This window comes from Nannobrachium achirus (genome assembly GCF_963921795.1).
Source record: "Nannobrachium achirus genome assembly, chromosome: 2".
NCBI classification, from domain to species: Eukaryota; Metazoa; Chordata; class Actinopteri; order Myctophiformes; family Myctophidae; genus Nannobrachium; species Nannobrachium achirus.
Window position 1 is genome coordinate 7,671,241 of NC_137811.1, and position 18,864 is coordinate 7,690,104.

Here is an 18,864-nt window from a genome sequence, read left to right on the forward strand (position 1 = left end):
TGGCTCAGGTGCAATGTTGGAAGCTAATTAATTTCCATGCCTAATGAGGGGAATTAAATCACCGGGGATCTTTTCAAAACATGCTCAATTTAATTAATAATGTAATTATAGGGATGGACAACAATAGTATATCAGAACGGTTGTTAATACAAAACACCCCAAAAAGTAGATATCGTTACTCTCGAGTGGAAACCTTGTATGTCCAAAACTGTTACATTTTAGGAAATAAATGATAATAATACAAATGGGTAATAATAATAAAAATCATATTGCTACTATTAACAACAGTATTCATATTAGTAATACTATTATGTTGCATTCTGGCGTTGGTCAGGCTTCCTATGTGCCAAGTTCTGCCAACTGTTGCTACAAATGTTATGTAGGCCTACCAGGACACATACTGTATGTTGTCATAATAATGCAGTTTTATTTTCATATCAATAATACATCCATTACTCTCACTGCAAGGCTCACTGCCTATTTTAATCTTTTTGCTGTGGTTAATCAATTATTGTTGTGTTTTCTAAAGCTGTTACCACCGAGGAGATGATGGCATGTCATGGTCGTACCGATGGCTCTGCAAACTTGTAGGGGTAATGGGAACTGCACTGCCCTCAACCTTCAGATGGCTTTTGCTGACAGCCCAGCCCAAAGCCATCCCAACCATATTCCATATTCCACACTCCATATTTGGGCAAAAAGTGGAGACGGACAGACGGACTCCTGGAAGTAGGAAACATGCAAACAGCACCTTCAAGCATCTCAAAGTGTGCTATGACCAATGCACAAACTCTACTTTATTGTGGGCTCGCTGAAAGCGAGCACACGTACCGGTATGTTATCTTCATTATTTCTTTATATGTCAGTCAAGTTCTCCTCAAAATGTTGTACCGACAGTACAAAGGCAGGGCCCTTAGCCAATGAGGTGCAGCCAAAGGGTAGATCTTTATGCCCATACATGGTCTTACATGCGAGCCCACACTGTTTCGTAGGAACAGTATTTCTAGTTATTTCCTGATTTACTGTAAAACTAACTATTATACTTGCCTTTATATGAGGAGCTCTTTTGAGCAATCTTCATAAGGTCGCGGGTGCAAGCGGACGAAATGGGTTTCCTCAGAAGGGTGGCTTGTATCTCTCTTAGAGATAGGGTGAGAAGTTCAGTCACCCGAGAGAGACTTGGAGTAGAACCGCAGCTTCTACACTTGGAAAGGAGTTCGGGCATCTAATACGGATGCCCCCCAAGCGCCTTCCTAGGAATGTCCTTGATGCACGTCCCACTGGGAGGAGACCCTGTGGCAGACCAAAGACCATATGGAAGGATTATATCTCCAAACTGGCTTCGGAACGCCTCAGAAGTTGCTCGGGATAAGGAAATCTGGAAGTCTCAGTTGGAACTGTTACCCCTGCGACCCGTTTCCGGATAAGCGGTTGAAGATGGATGGATGGATACTTAGATACTTTGAAGGAAAATCCATTAGAAAACCAATGAGGCCAGAAGGACCAGCTCTGCTACTAGAGCCTGACGATTCTGGTGGTCCTTGTCGTCAGTTAGGCGACAAGGTCACAACGATAAGTGACCTATTTGCCTCTAGAGCTCAAGGCCAAGACCAAGACCTAAGACGTTTTTCAAAGGCTGTTTATTTGTATTTTAAGCTTGTATTAGCTGCCTGTCATCTATAACCTGTGAAATTATCCACAGTCTGTCTAAAAGTGTGGTTATTTCTCTGCTTATGGGTGATATTCATCTAATACAATTTTGATACAATGGTCTGTTCAGTTGGTCAATTCATAACATGAACGGTAGATATGTTTTGGCAAAAGCCAACCAATCAGAGGTATCTGTGCCTCCGTGTTTATGACACCATACTAATTTGTTCGGCCTAAACACATTCTAAATCAGGGTAAACCAATCAGAAGCCTCTGTGCCTATGACATCATGGACAAATCAACAAAATCGAAATGTTTCATTGGTCTGGCTAACTCATGTCATCTTCATTAGTGACATCATCATTTTTGTAACAAAAAGTGGGGCATAGGAGCGGTTTGCACCGCTCAAAAATAATATTTCATGGTTAACAAAATTATATGACACCATGTATGTGTGTATATAGCGTGTCTATTGTGTGTCACTGTCACCTATGAAACACCACTTCAGAAAAATTACAAGAAATTGAACAAAAACATAAAAATATAAAGTAAAGAAAAATTCTGCAGGTAAAAAGGAAAAAAAAAACATAAATGACCAAACCACACTATTTTGATTAACAGGGAAGGTCCCGGATCCAATCAAATAGGTACCGGATCCACCGGATCCAATCAAACAGGTGGGGAACATGTTCCCCCATGTTCCCTTCACAAATTAAGCACTGAGTCCAACCCAGCGGTGCCTGGAAAGAGGACATAAAACAGATGATAGGTCTGCAAGCCGACAGCGACACAATCAGGGTGTTGACAGAAGGGAAACAGTCATGGGTCAAAGTGGGTCAATCAAAGTCATGGACGTGGGCTGCAACAGACAATGTCCAGGATGTGATCAAGACTTCTGCCACAGATTCCATTGATGTCTCTGGGAAGAAGGCAGGCTTAGGGCTTGGGGTAATAGCTCTGGTCGTCTCAATGATTGTAGGTGTGGTGCTCACTGTCTGGTGGAAGAAGGGTTCTATATATTTTTTTATATAGATATATTTTTTTAGATTTACCAGACTGTAAACCCCCTCGAGGGCCCTGGGGGCAATATTTATTTTTGGTGCCCCCTCCCAACCAACGTGCACTCTCAGCTTGGATTTTAAAACATGATGATCATCTGTAGACCAAGAAAGCCCAAGTAGATAACAAAGGAGGGGCCCTCACATTTGATATTTGATTAACTTATACATTTCATTTTAGTGAATTGGTGATGACCACATTGTCCAATTCCCCCAAGGGCCCCTGAGAGCCAAGGGCCCCTGGCCCCTGCCCCATGGCTAATCCAGCCCCCTGCCGAATCCATTTACTTTGGGTCGAGTCACAAACTCAGCAAAGTAGATGACACTTTAACATCAAGAAAAGAAAAAAAAAATCTCCTACCTGGGTTGCATCTTAGAGGCAAACCTGAAAAAATTACGACCAAGGTAATCAAAAAAGTCAACCAAAGAATTTGTTTTTTTTGCAGAGGGTTGCCCCAATGCCCCGCTGGTCAATAGTAAAACATAGAAGACTCTAGGAGGAGCACTTATTCTGCCCCTCGTTTAGTATTGCGATGCCGCAATTGGTCAAAGTCAAAGCTTTAAAAGAAACTGATTAGGGTCCTGTTTGGCCTTCCTTCTCTTGCCCACCTCGATGCTTATAACTATATAAGTGTAGGGTTGCTCACGAGTACAGCATCTTTCAATTGGCCTGGTGTACAGGATACACTACACCACCAAGTAAGGCATTCACAAATAGTGATTTTTAGTATTCTAATTATTCGACCTCAAAGTATTCGAATAGTTGGATATTCGACAGGACTGGCCAAACTGTCAAATATTAAGTAAGCAAGAGGCGAACATAGCAGATCTACATGCTCACAACGCCTTGCTTTGCGAGGCGTTGTGAGCATGTGCTATTTTCACAATATTTATCTGCGGAACCGAGTCACATTAAACGTAATACCTACAATTCCAAGTCAGGGTGGGGGTTCCCAGTTCAAATATGTTTATTTTGGGGGTCACGGCCTAAAAAGGTTTGAGAACCCCTGGTATTGAGCATTAACAAATTCATCCACCAGGGGCATTGACAACTCATTCTTATGACTTCCTATCTAGCCAAGCTTTATAAACTATATATTCTTTTAAAGAGAAAACAATAAAAAAAAAGAAATAAGCAGATATTCGACTTCGGTGAACAACGTCAAATAGTGACTTTGATATTCGAATATTCGAATATTCGAATATTTGGTGAATGCCCTACCACCAAGATACCCATGTACCTGACAAAATACTTCCTAAACGTCAAGGATGTCCATACTTATAACACAGGAGGCAGCGCAACAAATTACGTTCAACCCAGATTTGACTCTAATAAAGGCTCAAATTTGTTATCCTGCAATACCACTAACATGTGTAATAGGGCATTAACGAAAGGCTCACATTTGTTATCCTGCAAGCAATACCACTAACATGTGTAATATGGCATTAACGAAAAAGTCGACAAGTCAACTGAGTAGCCTTGTCGAAGTCGAAGTTGAAAAAAATAAATAAAAAAATCCTTTGTATTTTTTTCAATCATAATTTTTGCTCCATGTGTGCGTCTGTACAGCATTCAAACAGTAGAATTGCTTAATGTCAAGGACGGAATGATCCAGTATTACAGTGCTACATTACATTTGGTATAACATGGTTCTATTGTGAAAATAGCAGATCTACATGCTCACAACGCCTCGCGAGTTGTGAGCATTCATGCAGATTGTCTATTTTCACAATTTCTCCCTCTATATTTGACAATTTGGTTAATGTTTAATTTGTCATTTTAGAGGTATTAAAAAGTCCTTAAAATTGGCACTTTAGAAATGTGAAAATACCCTCTATATTTATGTTGGTTTGTTTACAGTTGAGTGAGAAAACAATGTTGCACATTAAGTTAATCATCTGGGGACCCCCCAAAATAATTGGGGGGTTGTGATGTGATGACGTCATCAAACGACTTGTGATGACGTCATCACAAGTCGTTAATGCCCTAATGTGTAATGCCCTACCGCAAGCCCTAAAGGAGTGTACATCCCTAACTTCCTTCAAAATTGGTCTGAAAAGTCACCTACAGATGGCTGCTACTCGATAATTGTAATAGACTAAGGCTAAGCCCATACTTACCTCCTCTTTTCCACTGTAAATATCCTCCTTTTCTTTTAATTTTATTTTATTTGATTGATTTATTTTATTGATTATTTGATTTGATTCTTTCTTTTTTCTTTTCTTTTCTTTTCTTTTCTTTTCTTTTCTTTTCTTTTCTGTTCTGTTCTGTTCTTTTCTTTTTCTACTTTATTAATGCTTTTCCCCTTTTGTTATTGATGACCTCCTATGCAAAGTACTGTATTCTATCTGTCTGTCTTTCAATGTTATATGAGTTACATAAAGTGGGTCCTGTGTAAATATTCCGAAAAGCTTACTAGTTTACCTTGTACCAGTGATTTGTACTTTCACAAAACTCTACTTTTCCTATGCAACCTTCCAATAAATTATTCAATCAATCAATCAATCAATCAATCAATCAATCAATCATGCATAATGAGTACTTATCTACTTTTGGTACTTTAAGTGTATTTTGATACCAATATGTTGTACTTTTACTCAAGTATTTTTTTAATTCCAGACTTTTACTTGTAACAGAGTATTTCTAAATTGCAGTAATACTTTTACTTTAGTAAAACATTTGAGTACTTAATTCCACCACTGGTATGGTTAGTAAATATGTTACGTATTTTGCGACCTAACTTGATCTATGCACGTTTTTGTGTTGTGGCCATTACTTATCCATTACACGTTTGCTAATGAGATTGCGTTGTTTATTCAAACAATCTTCTTCTGTTATACTCAGCGGTCATTTGACCCTGCCAGTCAATGTAGTGAGGCAAGAAAGATCGATCATTGGAGTGATGAAACTCTCACAAAGCGAAGCGGTAGGCAGGGCATTCTCTGGAAAGTGTCATTTCAGGTCAAAGCTCTTGGGTGAGCGTTGAATGGTTACATTTCCTGTATTCCCCTCCCCTCATTCAGTGGTGGAACAGGTACTCACAATTTTATACTTAAGTAAAAGTCCCAATACTGCAATGTAGAAATACTCTGTTAGGGTGCACACACACACCAAAATACCTATGAGAGTGGAATACTCATTCCGCCAATTCATTTCAATGAGAATGGAGCGGTTTCATGCCAGATTTCTGCAAAAAACGCTCCATTCTCATTGAAATGCATTGGCGGAATACGGATTCCACTCTCATAGGTATTTTGGTGTGTGTGTGCACCCATACAAGTAGAAGTCTAGTCTAAAAGTACAAACTGTTTGAAAATAGCAGATCTACAAGCCTAACAACGTGTCGCGATGTGACGCGTTGTTAGCTTGTAGATCAGCTTTTTCCAAATAGCCTAGGTATAAAATAGGGCTTAACTCGTTAATGTATGTTTTACTATAATTTATATATGCAAAGTAACTAGTAACTAAGGTTCTCAAATAAATATAGTGGAGTAAAAGTACAATATTTGGATTTGGGAGGTAGTGGAGTAGATGTAAAAATATTGGAAATTGGAAATTCTCACGTAAATCACAAATACCTCAAAACTGTACAGTACTTACGTACATTTACTTACAGTAGTTACTTAAATTTACACCACTGGGCGTAGAAACGTTTTCCGGATTCCCCTCCCCTTACTTCCCGTAAGGGGAGGGAAGTCAGTGAACCAGTCAGGAGAGTCAGGATAGGTCGAGGAGTTAGAGGGAGCAGGGGCGTCAATTGGGTATGGCAGGGGTATGCAGCTGCCATACCCTGGGTCCAGGGGGGGAAATAAAAGTAACTTTTAAATATAAATCCATGAACGTCTCTCTGTCTATCTGTTCTGGTTATTATGTTGTTAAATTACAGTAAAATAACCACAAATGCAAATGTTACAACATGGTCACTTTAACAAGGTATCATAATTATATTCTTCCCATCTTGACAAAATGGTATATTCCCAGGTTCCGCAGGTCAGCTGCACAGGTGCAATGCATTATTGTTAATTGTGGCATGTTTACTAACATGCCAAGTTTAGCTGCACATGAACAGTGTTCCAGGCTGCCATATCCAGCCCAAGAAACCGTAGAAACCAGACATTGTGAAAATAGCCGATCTACATGCTCACAAGTGAGCTCACAAGTGAGCATGTAGATCTGCTATTTTCACAATAGAACCATGTTGTACAAAATGTAATGCATTTTTTTCCATGAGGATTCCCATCTTTGCCATACCCTAGCTTTTGCTTAACTGGCGCCACTGAGAGGGAGGTACAAAAAAGGGGGCCTGCACAGTGAAAAGGCAGGTTTTTGCACACTGAAGGAGGACGCCTGAATATGTATTACGAGTATAACCTTAGATATGATACTTAAAATAGGAACTTAACATTCTTGAACTCTTTTCGAATTTCTATTTTTAAATTGTATTCAGGTGAGGAGAAGACTGCTCAATTAAACATCATCTGCTCCAAAAGCCAACTGGTAAAAGAACAAGGTGAGTAAGGTACAATTATTTAGAGGAGAATACAATTGCATGTTTTCTTTTTCTTCTTCAAATCTGAACCTTTCTGAAAATTGAAATAATTGTTCCTGTTTTGAACCTGTTTATACCCCATTGCTATCTGCTATTCCTGCATTTGAATAAAAGACTGAAAGCTGTACTACAGTATAACCTTTTTTGTCATTATAACGTCTTTAAAAATATATTCATTAACTCAGGTCCTTTTTTTGGATCCTATGGTTTAGGCTGCAGAAGTTGTACATTACATGTTAAGGTAAAATAAAATGCAATACAATAAAAATATATTTAGAGCATCTAAAAGTGAGATGCGAGGCCCCGCTTTGTGTTACATGTTGTTCAAGGGTTCAAGGTTCAACTGTATTGTCAACAATACCGATTGCAAGTAAAAGGCACGTGCAATGCATTGTTGCGCTAAAAACCAACACTGCAGCTACAGTCTCAAGATAAAAGATGTTAAAGACTATCTATGGAAAACATACCTAAAAGTGCATACTGCAATTTACAGTAAAATCCTCAGTGTTAATTAATACATGATTGTGTAACTCTATGAGTGTAACAAATAAGGCTCCATTTGTTTTTCACTCTGTGCCTGCTCTAACCCAGGGGTTCTCAACCTTTTCAGGCTGTAAAAAAAAAAAAAAAAAAAAAACATATTTGAACTGGGGACCCCCGACCCTGACAAGCACTTGGAATTGTAGGAGTTGAGGCATTACATTTTGTTTCACTTGGTTCCACAGATACATAAACATAGCATTCCCATTGAAAAACAGAGTGCGCCTTCATAAGTAGATTTAACCACTTGAACCCCAGGGGGGTCCAGGGGAAAAATCCACCTAAAAAGCTTTTTTTTTGATTTATTGACCAATGAACAGTTGTGTGACTGGTTATGGGAAGCCGGCTTCCCATATGGGGTTTAAGTACTTCGAAGTCAGAGAGGTTCATAAAAATAGCAAATATAGCTGATTAGCTCAATGTTCTGGCAAACTACTGTATTGCCAATGGCAGGATGTGTGGAGTTTTGAAATGGCACATCTGTATATCACACATTACATTCTTGCTATTTCCACAAGTATCATCTCTTTCTTAAATTATTTTACGATTCTGCCAATGTTTGACCACGTAGGCCAAGTATAGTTTGTTAATTAGTTGCAGTAATGTTCCTTTTTTTAAATGGTCTTTTAATAAAAAGGTCTTAAAAGTTCTTAAAGGAGTTATAGTTCACCCCCAAAATGACTTATCTTCTATTGATTACTCACGCCATGGAGACTTGAGTTCAATACTATATTTATTTGTATTTGTCGCATTCCTAAGACAAAAAAAAAATATTATAGTAAATCTACCCCGATTGATTCTGGATGGCGACCCAAATGCAAGGACCTGAATGGGGACCCAGGGTTCAGGGGACCCTGAACGCATAGAGTGCGTTCATGTTCAGTGTGGCTTATTTACGAACGACCAGTTTTAAGCTGTGCGCCTTTTCACTCTGAACTCTGAAGGTAAACTTTCTGAAAAGCAGCAGTTGCTAAGTATGCTAACGTAACGTTGCTATTGAAAGGAGATGTAATTCATAACATTGGCATACCTGCTGTTAGTTTAAATGTTGATGCGTGTGAAACTATCAAGCCCAAACGACCAATTAAGCTGCAAATGCTGCACACAGTTGAGAAGCGACATGGCCATGAAAACCAACCAATCAAAACACTGCACTGACACACCACACCGTCAAACCCCAACTTCTGAGTAGGTTCGGTGAGTGCGTGCACTCAGCACACCGGTGCGCCGCGCACTGGATTTCCGAACGACAACGTACCAAGTGCACTGAATAAACGAACGACAACATGGCACACCCAGAGCCGATTCTGGGCCCACGGGGGCCCTAAGCATGATTTTTCTATGGGGCCTTCCTGCGGGCGCGAGCGTATATTATTATCAATATAGTATTGATAATAATATAATTTTTTATTGTTTTTTAATCAATTTTATAATGGGTTTAATTCTGGGTTTTGTATATAAATAGGCCAAATTGCAGAATCGTCATTCTAAGTTATTAACTCGGTTAAACAGTGACTTACACATACAATACATGCAGCAAAATTGGACTTGTTGCCTACCACGGCACCGATTGTTCTAGATATAATGAAGAAAATTAAATCTACAATAAAAATATAATATATCCTATAGATATAGTTATATGAATATAATAATATTTAGGGACTTGTCTTTAATATAGGCCACAGGCATAGACAGAGACAATGCATGCTGTGAGCTTGTAGATCGGCTATTTTTTTTTTTACACACAGTAAAAGATTTTGCTTAAAATGAAAGGGTTAAATTGGAGTGGTTACCATGGTTACTGAGTGTGTCTAGTGCACGGGCAGTGCTGTAAAGTAACTAAGTAGGCTACACTTACTCAAGTACAGCATTTAAGCACAATTCATTTTCAGGTTCTTTTACTTATACTGGAGTACTTCCACATCTCAGCGGCAAATATTGTACTTTTACTCTGGACTTTTACTTGTAACAGAGTATTTCTGCATTGCAGTATTGATACTTTTACTAAGTAAAACATGTGAACATTACTAGTAGTCTACATGGGACACGGGAGAGGGACGCGATACTATTGAGAGTGAGAACGTGCAGAACCCTGCGGTCATAAACCGATTCTCCGCTTTGAAAACTGTGCTTTTTATGACTTAATTACTTTATGACCAGCCTTACACAGAGGCGGAGAAGCCAGAACAGCAGCAGCAACGTGGCTCCGTCGTACAACACAAGTTACAACTGACAGTGCAATTTGAATGTGTGTTTCTGTTTACCTGATCGCTGTTGCTGCAGTTCCGTTTGACGCTTTTTCTTTCTCTCATATCCAGAAAGATAAACGTGCATTGTCAAAGCGAAAGTAAACAAACACTAGACTCTGAAAGGGGGGCGGGGCGGAAACTCCCAAAGATTTCCAGAGTCAAGAAATGTGGTCTCCTTTTTCTTTTTGGCCAATGGGACAATGGCAAAGAGCCGTGACAGCCAATCAGGGACAAGGTTAATCAGAGATGTGTCATTCAGGCTAAGATGGCAGTAGCGCTGGTGTCAAAAGACAGTTCGGTGCGTTCTTTTCTGCAGAGAGGAGGGGGGGCGGTGGGGGCCTTTTTGGTCGGGGGCCCTACGCAGACTGCGTAGTCTGCCTATAGGGGGCGCCGGCGCTGCACACCAGTGCGTTGAGTGCGCATTTCCGAACGCACCCTAGAAAACAAGTCATTTTGGGGGTGAACTACTTCTTTAAATTCACTGTCACCTGACCTTTCCCTCCCCAGGATGCGTTTAGTGTGTTCTTTGGTCCTGGTGCTGGGAGGGTTGCAGCTGACCAGTGCTCTGCTTGTGGCAGCCTGGAACCTCCACGTATTTGGACCGAGTAAGGCCAATCTTCCTGGTGTTCCTGGAAGTCCTCAATCTCCCAAAAAAGCAGCCATCCTGGAGTACATTGCCACGGTATGAAACACTGCAGGCTTTCACACCGTTTCTCTGGGCAACACACGTTTAGGTTGGATTTTGTCACAATTATTATATAATCGTCTAATCGCAATTATTTGACATTCCGGTAATCACAATTATTTTACATAATCGCAATAATTTTGTCATAACCGTCATAATTGTTTCCATGTTGAAAAATGCAAGCTTAGATCAGCTATTTCCACGAATTTCCACCAATATTTACAAAGTTGTCAAATATGTCAGTCATTTCTTTAACAATATTAGGTTATGTGTCATATCTGCCATGTGCAACTTCAAAGCCTACAAGCCAAACAGAAATGTAAATGTCAACAACAAAAAACATAATTAAATGGCTGATCACAATTATTTGAGTGACAATTAATCGTCATGTAAAATGTCATAATCGTGACAGCCCTAATTACTGCATGTTTTTTTTTGTGAGGGTACCTACTCTAGGGGACATGGGGAGTATTAATATCTGAATACTGAGATATCATTGATTTCAGCTGTTACAATTCCAAACATGCCGACATGACCCGCTTTAATTAGGCCTACTTCAGTCTATATTAGTAGCTTAATGACTAGTACTAGTCTTTTTTATGCACAATGTATTTGTATTCAAGTTCATAAAGTTAACATAAGAACATACAAATGCATTGGAAATTAAATAAAAATGTTACTTTTCAGTATTCCAATTCAAAAATAGCTAAAAAATAATTCAGGATTCCAATTCAAAAATAGCAAAAATTGCAGATCTACAAACTCACAACGTGTCGCGACGCGTTTTGAGCTTGTAGATCGTCTATTTTTGCTATTTTTGACTGTATATGCATTGTGGCCCTCTGGAGTGAGTGTGAAAATATAGTGGCCCTCTAAAAGTTGCCCACCCCTGGTGTAGAGGGTGTATCTCAGTAGAATTAACACATTTGTTGTTATGGGAAACAGTTGGTTTGCATTTTTTACATTTTCAATTTACATTCTATGATGAAAACATTAATGACAAGTCAACAAACGGGTAAAGAATAATGGCAATAATGTTTCCTTCAAATGTTGTTTTGTAGGTTATACATTACTTTGACATCATTGTGATCCAGGAGGTTATAGACAATAATCCTGGCGAGCCTGTAATCAATGCACTGATGACAGCGGTCAACAGAAACCAGTAAGACCATCTCTATTTCAGTGATTTTACATGGTTTTCAATCAATCTACAGCAGATCTACAACGCCTCGCAACACAAGGCGTTGTGAGCATGTAGAACTGTTATTTTCACATTTTCAGCCTCTAATATTTGACAATTTGTCCAATGTTTAATTTGTCATTTTAGACTTAGAGATATTAAAAAGTCCTTAAATTGCCACTTTAGAAATGTGCATATAGCCCATACACTTAAACTTTATGTTGGTTTGTTTACTGTTGAGTGAGAAAACAATGTTAACATTTAGCTAATCATCTGGAGACCCCCCCAAAATAATGTGGGGTCCCGAACACTGCCTTAAGGGACCTCTGGGGGCTAGACCTCCCCCTATGACTGATCTGTTGGGTTGTTTACAAGAGCAAGCATCCTCTGCAAGCAGCTTCATTCGTCCGTCCGTCCGTCCGTCCGTCCGTCCGTCCGTCCGTCCGTCCGTTCGTATCGTGTAATAAAAGTTCACTGAATTAAGCAACGTGTCTATGTATTCAGTTTCATTAATCCATAGGTCACCGAGCAGGAAATAAAGGACAGATTGTTATAAAATGACATTCTCCATAATCAGCAACACGTGGGTGTATCAAATATGATTTTATTAGATGCCAATCGTGGACATTAGAAAAAGGAGGCTTCAGAATACACTTGGACACCGGCACTTCTGAATGTAAGAGATGTGTGTGTGTGTGTGTGTGTGTGTGTGTGTGTGTGTGTGTGTGTGTGTGTGTGTGTGGGTGTGTGTGTAATTGTGTTTGTGTTTGTGTTTATTCATCTCAGAGCACCAGCATCACAATATGACAAAATCTTCAGCGAGCCACTGTGTCGCGGGAACTGCAAGTACAAGGAGCGATACCTCTACATCTACAAGTACAGTAAAAAAACACATGCATCACTCTGCAAGCAAACACTGTGCATGGACTCAAACTCATGCTCTTTACAATATTTATCTCCCGTACAATCCACCCCCCAATTCAATTATATATTTTTTCTCAGTTAACCATAATCCTAACTAGGGGTCGGCGATATGGAAAAATACAATATCACGATATGTTTCCAAGCTGTATCACGATACACAATTTTATCATGATTATTTTTCACGTTGGTTTTTATGGTTACTTTTCAAGTTACTTGACAAAAACTAGACTCTGTGGGTTCCTTTTGGGAGGTCTAAATTGAACTTGAATTGAGTTAAGTGGAGACCATGACATTTTAAAGTTAGAGAACTTCTGATTTAGACCAAAATGCAGGTTTAAATGAATTCTTCAATGAATCTCTGTATTAACGCTTAAACAGGATTTTTTACAAGGCTCCCTCAACGATATTTATCACCATATCACTCACCCCTAATCCTAACCTAATTTTGTTTTGTCCTTGTTGTTAGAAAGAGCACAGTGAAAAAAGGTAACAGCTACCAGTACCTACCTGTTCCTCACCTCAACACTTTCTCCAGACCACCTTTTGTTGTCGCGTTCCAGTCCATTGTGGGTAAGCTGCCTGAAGTGTGTGTGTGTGTGTGTGTGTGTGTGCGTGTGTGCGTGCGTGCGTGTGCGTGTGTGTGTGTGGGTGCGTGTGCGTGTGTGTGTGTGTGTGAGAGCGCATGCACGTGTGTGTGTGATAGCGCATGCACGTGTGTGTGTGTGTGTGAGAGCGCATGCATGTGCATGTGCGTGAGTGTGTGCATGTAGGCGTGTGTGTAGGTGTACTCATGCTACTAATTATGAGAGAATCAAACGTCCTCACAAGGACAAGAAATATAACCTGTTATGACCTGGAATTATTTTATACTTTAGCTATTAAAAAATAGCAGATATACAAGCTCACAGCGCGGAACTGTTGTATATCTGTTGTATGGGTCTGCATCAGTGTGCCGACGGGCCGGTATTCCGACACTAAAACTAACCCTAACTCTAACCCCAACCCTAAACTTAACCTCAGTAACCGTGACGAGTAACTAACCTGCCGACGCTAGTCGGAACAGCGGCCCGTCGGTATATTGAGTGGACCCCCTGTTGTATAGCTTGTATATCTGCTATTTTTGGAGCCGTGAAAGCGCTCCCAATGAACAGGTATGTCCGTGGGTATGTGGCTGGCTGGCTGGCTGGGTGGGTGGGTGGCTGGCTGGCCCTGTCCGTAGCCTGGGCAATACCTTGAGTGGCCACACACAAAACACTAGTTAAAGGAGGGGCGCTGTTTTGTGCAGGCCAGGCACACTCACCACTCACTCACAGGCACAGTTTACACTCACTCACTCACTCACATAGGGTACAGCTGCTCAAATTCACCGCTCCACTTCGAACCGAGGTTTGATTTTTCTTTTTTGAAAGATTGTGACATTTGTTTGCAAATCTTCAAATATATCTTTTTACAAGCAAACATTTGTAACTCAAATATTTCTGGGGGGTCCCTCGAACAACATATTTTGAGATCTGGGTCCGGGGCCTATAATTTTGGGGGGTCCTTGACATGAAAAAGTGTGAAAACCAGTGACATAAAAATCTTAAGAAAACACTTAAAATTGGGTCAAAAATATAGACTCACGACTTTTCAAAGATAGCAGATCTACAAGTTCACTGCTTGTGTGCTTGTATATATGCATTCTTTTAATAGTTGAAACATAAAATAATGTTTAAAGTAATAATGCGTTCCACGTCTTCCAATGGGTTAGTACAACTGTACAAAGACAGAAAGTGAGGACATTTTACTTGTTGGATCCTATTAACACATTCACCCTTCTCCTCCCTCCCTCTCCTGTATCTCTGACCCTCCACAGATCCCACCTTGCAGTTTGTGTTGATCCCCCAGCACACCGCTCCCGATTATGCCAGATGCAGGGAGATTGATGCTCTGGCTGATGTGGTGAAATATGTCACCCACAGCTCCGTTTGGGGACCCCAAGTAATCACTCTCTCTCCGCACATACCCAACCAATGGCACCAGTTCAGAAAAAGCTAAGGTATGGCAACATGACTGGTGTATTACAAACACCAGTCATGTTGCCATACCTTAGCAACAGGCATGATACATTTATTTTAAGAACTACTCCCCTTGGGCTATTCTTGGGCTGGATATGGCAGCTTGGAACGGTTGTTCAAGCGCAGCTAAACTTGGCATGTTAGTAAACTTGCCACAATTAACAATAATGCATTGCACCTGTGCAGCTGACCTGCGGAAACCTGGGAATATACCATTTTGTCAAGATGGGGAGAATACAAGTGTGGAGAATATAATTATAATACCTTGTTAAAGTGACCATTTTGTTAACATTTGTAGTTATTAAAATAACCAGCACAGTTAGACAAAGAGACATTCATGGATTTATATTTAATAGTACATTTTATTTTCCCCCTTGGACCAAGGGTATGGCAGCTGCATACTCCTGCCATACCCAATTGACGCCCCTGCATACAACACTTACCGTCACTGTCGGGCAGAAATCCATTATTTTTAATCTGCATATTTATCTTGCTCGAAGGTCATTGTTTTCGCTTCATGCCTGCGGCAGATAATGCCTCGAGTCTAGCCTACGCATTGTTTATTTCCACCTAGCACCGCCATTGTTGCCGTAAAGCTGTGAACTTTGAACTCCTGTTGAAATCTTGCAGATTTGGGTTGACTATTTTGAAAGTCAATCCCATTTTAGTTGTTTAACCGTGTCTTCAACGCTGAGCCAACTTAGGCTAGCAAAATGTGAGGTCGAGAAGTAGCCGAATCAGTTTGTTTTGGGAGGTTTGGAGCTTAGTCTTTAGTGACTTTTTGATGTTGGAGTACCATGAAGTACCCATGAGTACCCATAAAGCAAGTCCTGAGGGCACTTTTGTTGACAAAAGTGGAAATTCTGCCCAGGAATCTTGTTCTTTGATTTACTTTTTTGATCACCATTGTTGCCATGCTATCCCCAGACAGGTATTTGTCAAGAATACAGCCCAAATAGGTAAACTCTTCATTGCTACTGTTACTGTGTACCAACTTGAAACCTTTGAAATCGTTTACATTTATCTCAGATAATGTCTGGTTCCAAAAAGAATGGATTCTGTTTTACCAAGGTGTAGAGAAGTTTTTTTTAAGTATGTCTTACATGCTCTCTCTCTCTCTCTCTCTCTCTCTCTCTCTCTCTCTCTCTCTCTCTCTCTCTCTCTGTCACCTTAATAACAGAACGTGCTGCTACTGGGTGACTTCAATGCCGGCGTCACCTATGTCAGTAGCACAGACTGGGAAGATATCCGCCTCCGCACGGACCGTGACTTCCACTGGTTGATCGATGACAGTATGAACACTGCTGTGTCACAGAGGCCCACGCCGGCCAACCCCAACCCACCACCCTATGCCTACGATAGGTAGACAGACACACACACACGCATGCACGCACGCACACATGCACGCTCAGACACGTACGTGCACAGTTAAGGCACACAAAGGCCACATCTCCTGTCATCTCTCTGTATTTCTAGGATTGTGGCAAACACCCTCATGATGCCACGTGTTGCCACCACTGTCCCTGGTGGACCCATTGTTGCTGGACCCATCGACTTTGAACAACAATGGGGCCTCCCCACTAACCCTCCTCGTATACAAGTAGGTGGACTGTAAAAAATCGGACAGCCTTAATGATGAATGTGTACATTATTATACCCATTTGTTGGGTAACGTTACTTCTAAAATGAACTTGTTACATTACAGCGTTATTGTCATTAAAAAGTATTCTGTTATGTTACAACGTTATACCTCCAGAGAAAAGTTACTTTTTATGACCGTAAGTCGCATTTAGTATGAAAACCTGCGGATCATGTCCGTCAGTTTGTCTGTCCTTCCGTCACACCCCATGTCACTCTCCATATCCCTGATGTAATCAATATTAAGCTCAAATCTGGGAATGCCCGAGGTCGCTTCTCGCCCTTAGGGCGTCTTACTGGTTAGATTATGTTGTGTTGTGGAGCTGTTCTGGCCTTCACCATGCCTAACTTGCATTAATCTTACTCTCCTCCTTTCACCAATAAATCCAAAAATAGTGTGAATAGGCTACTTCCACGGCCTTACTAAAAGCTAAACTAAGTCTTCTCTATCTCTCCCATGTCGCACATGTGCGACATATGAATGTAAACAAGACCGTAACGCCGTCATTCGTGACACCAAATGATGTATGTAAATGTACTGTATGTTGTTGTTCATTGCTGTATCTCGGCTGCGTTGTAAATGAGTGCTTGCCCTCAATTGTATTCCCGAGTTTAAATAAAGGTAACAAACAAACAAACAAACAAACAAACAAACTACTAAATTGCAAAACTAACCCGTTAGGTTACTCCCTTACACCAAAAATCCATTACAGTAACGCTGTTCATTTTAACGCTGTTACCTCCAACACTGATTGTACCTGATCAACACAGTGTAACAGTATGACAGCCAAAAAAATGTGTACTACTTATATACTTGTACCTAGTGGTCTGTTTGCCATAACTAAAACATTTTGGGCGTTAAACCATATTGACCTCTCAATAGGCCTATTTACATGTTTTATATTATGTTGTCAATTCTCTTCCCCACAGGCAAAGGACATCAGTGACCATCTCATTGTGCATGTGCAGCTGCAATAAGGCCTGCTGCATAACACCCTGAGCCCAGCTACAACAACCAATCAACACCCTGAGCCCAGCTACAACAACCAATCAACACTCTTTACTGAATTGACGTTGATTTTGGTGTTCAATGATCATGATGCAACAAATTATATGACTAATACAATGCAATCAAATTAACTGCTGTACGTATCACGGTCTGGATTAGGTCACAGTGTGTACAAATGGTCTTAAAGTGGTTGTCAAAGAAAGAAAGTCGGACAAGTACTATTGTCCAAAAAAACTAAAACAAGATTTTAGTATGATATAATAGAGAATAAGACACCCTAGAATAAATCTAGATTGACTATGACAGGGGTGTCCAATGCGCGGCCCGGGGGCCAAATGCGGCCCGAGCACAGATTGTATACGGCTCATGGCTCTTCATTCCTAAATTGTATTATAAACGGCCTGCCAGCACCGTCAAACAAGAATATTTTATTCCTAGACCTAGAGTATAACCAGCAAATTGCAAGTGTGGTTGCCCTGTGTTTTAAATTATATTTGAGTTTTGGGAAGTGAATTTCCATTATTTTGGGGGCTATGTTTGTTTACCAGTAAGTAAATGCATCTTGTGCATTGTAATCCCATATGAGTATAAGGGGGTAGGTACCCTAACAGTGCATCTGTAAACTCTAACAGGGCATCATCTGGGAATCGTACTTAAAGTATGATTCCTGTTTTCGGGGGGAATGCCCATATATGGACATACAGTATATGGTCTAATGTGGTCTGTGATGTCAGTCATCTCCATATTTGGGAAAGGTTAATATTAACCAATGACTTTAATTAAAGTCAGTGGGGAAAATGTATTCACTATTAAATTAATATCAATTAAAGAATACAACTTTTCTCTTAGAAAAATGCAAATTGCTAATTCCTGATGAAGCCGGTCGATTTGACATAATGGCGCGAGTGTGTGGCGCGAAAACTGTGTTTGGGTGGGTGACGTGACGTAGCGTTTTCGCTGTCCTCGGTGTCAAACATGTATAAATAAAAAATATATTTGTCAAAAACCTTCTGAATATTGTGCAGGACATTAAGCTTTATGTGAACTTACTCAAGATTAAAACATTTCATTCCTCATTTCTTCAGAATCTTCAACCAAACATGGTAAATGTCATCTGGTGTGACTGTCCCGACCTTGTTTCTCAAAGTGGGAACTTGAATAAAACTAAGAAAAAGAATTGCTAAAATTCATTTAAAAATGAATTTAGGCAAAAAAATGTCTATTTGTGAGCCTATATCTTTTCAAAGTCCAAGCATAATGTTTTCAGTCATTTCTGATCAAAAAGATTTTGTCCCCCAAATCATCTGGTGTGACACTAGTTTGG

At 40.2% G+C, this 18,864-nt stretch overlaps 1 protein-coding gene across 2 annotated transcripts; it reads left to right on the top strand.

Annotated features, from left to right (window-relative positions):
• Positions 1-7,029: 7,029 nt before the first annotated feature.
• Positions 7,030-18,555, top strand: LOC308304666 (deoxyribonuclease-1-like). 2 transcript variants are annotated; one of them, XM_080749291.1, is made up of 9 exons: positions 7,030-7,228; positions 10,555-10,729; positions 11,794-11,894; positions 12,699-12,788; positions 13,303-13,406; positions 14,692-14,816; positions 16,074-16,255; positions 16,370-16,493; positions 17,462-18,555. In XM_080749291.1, the coding sequence occupies exons 2-9, from the start codon at positions 10,556-10,558 to the stop codon at positions 17,507-17,509; spliced, it is 948 nt and encodes a 315-aa protein (XP_080605417.1). In that variant the 5' UTR covers positions 7,030-7,228; position 10,555; the 3' UTR covers positions 17,510-18,555. The 2 variants fall into 2 exon arrangements, with proteins under 2 accessions (XP_080605417.1, XP_080605416.1); XM_080749290.1 differs by having other exon boundaries at positions 7,030-7,219.
• Positions 18,556-18,864: the final 309 nt, after the last annotated feature.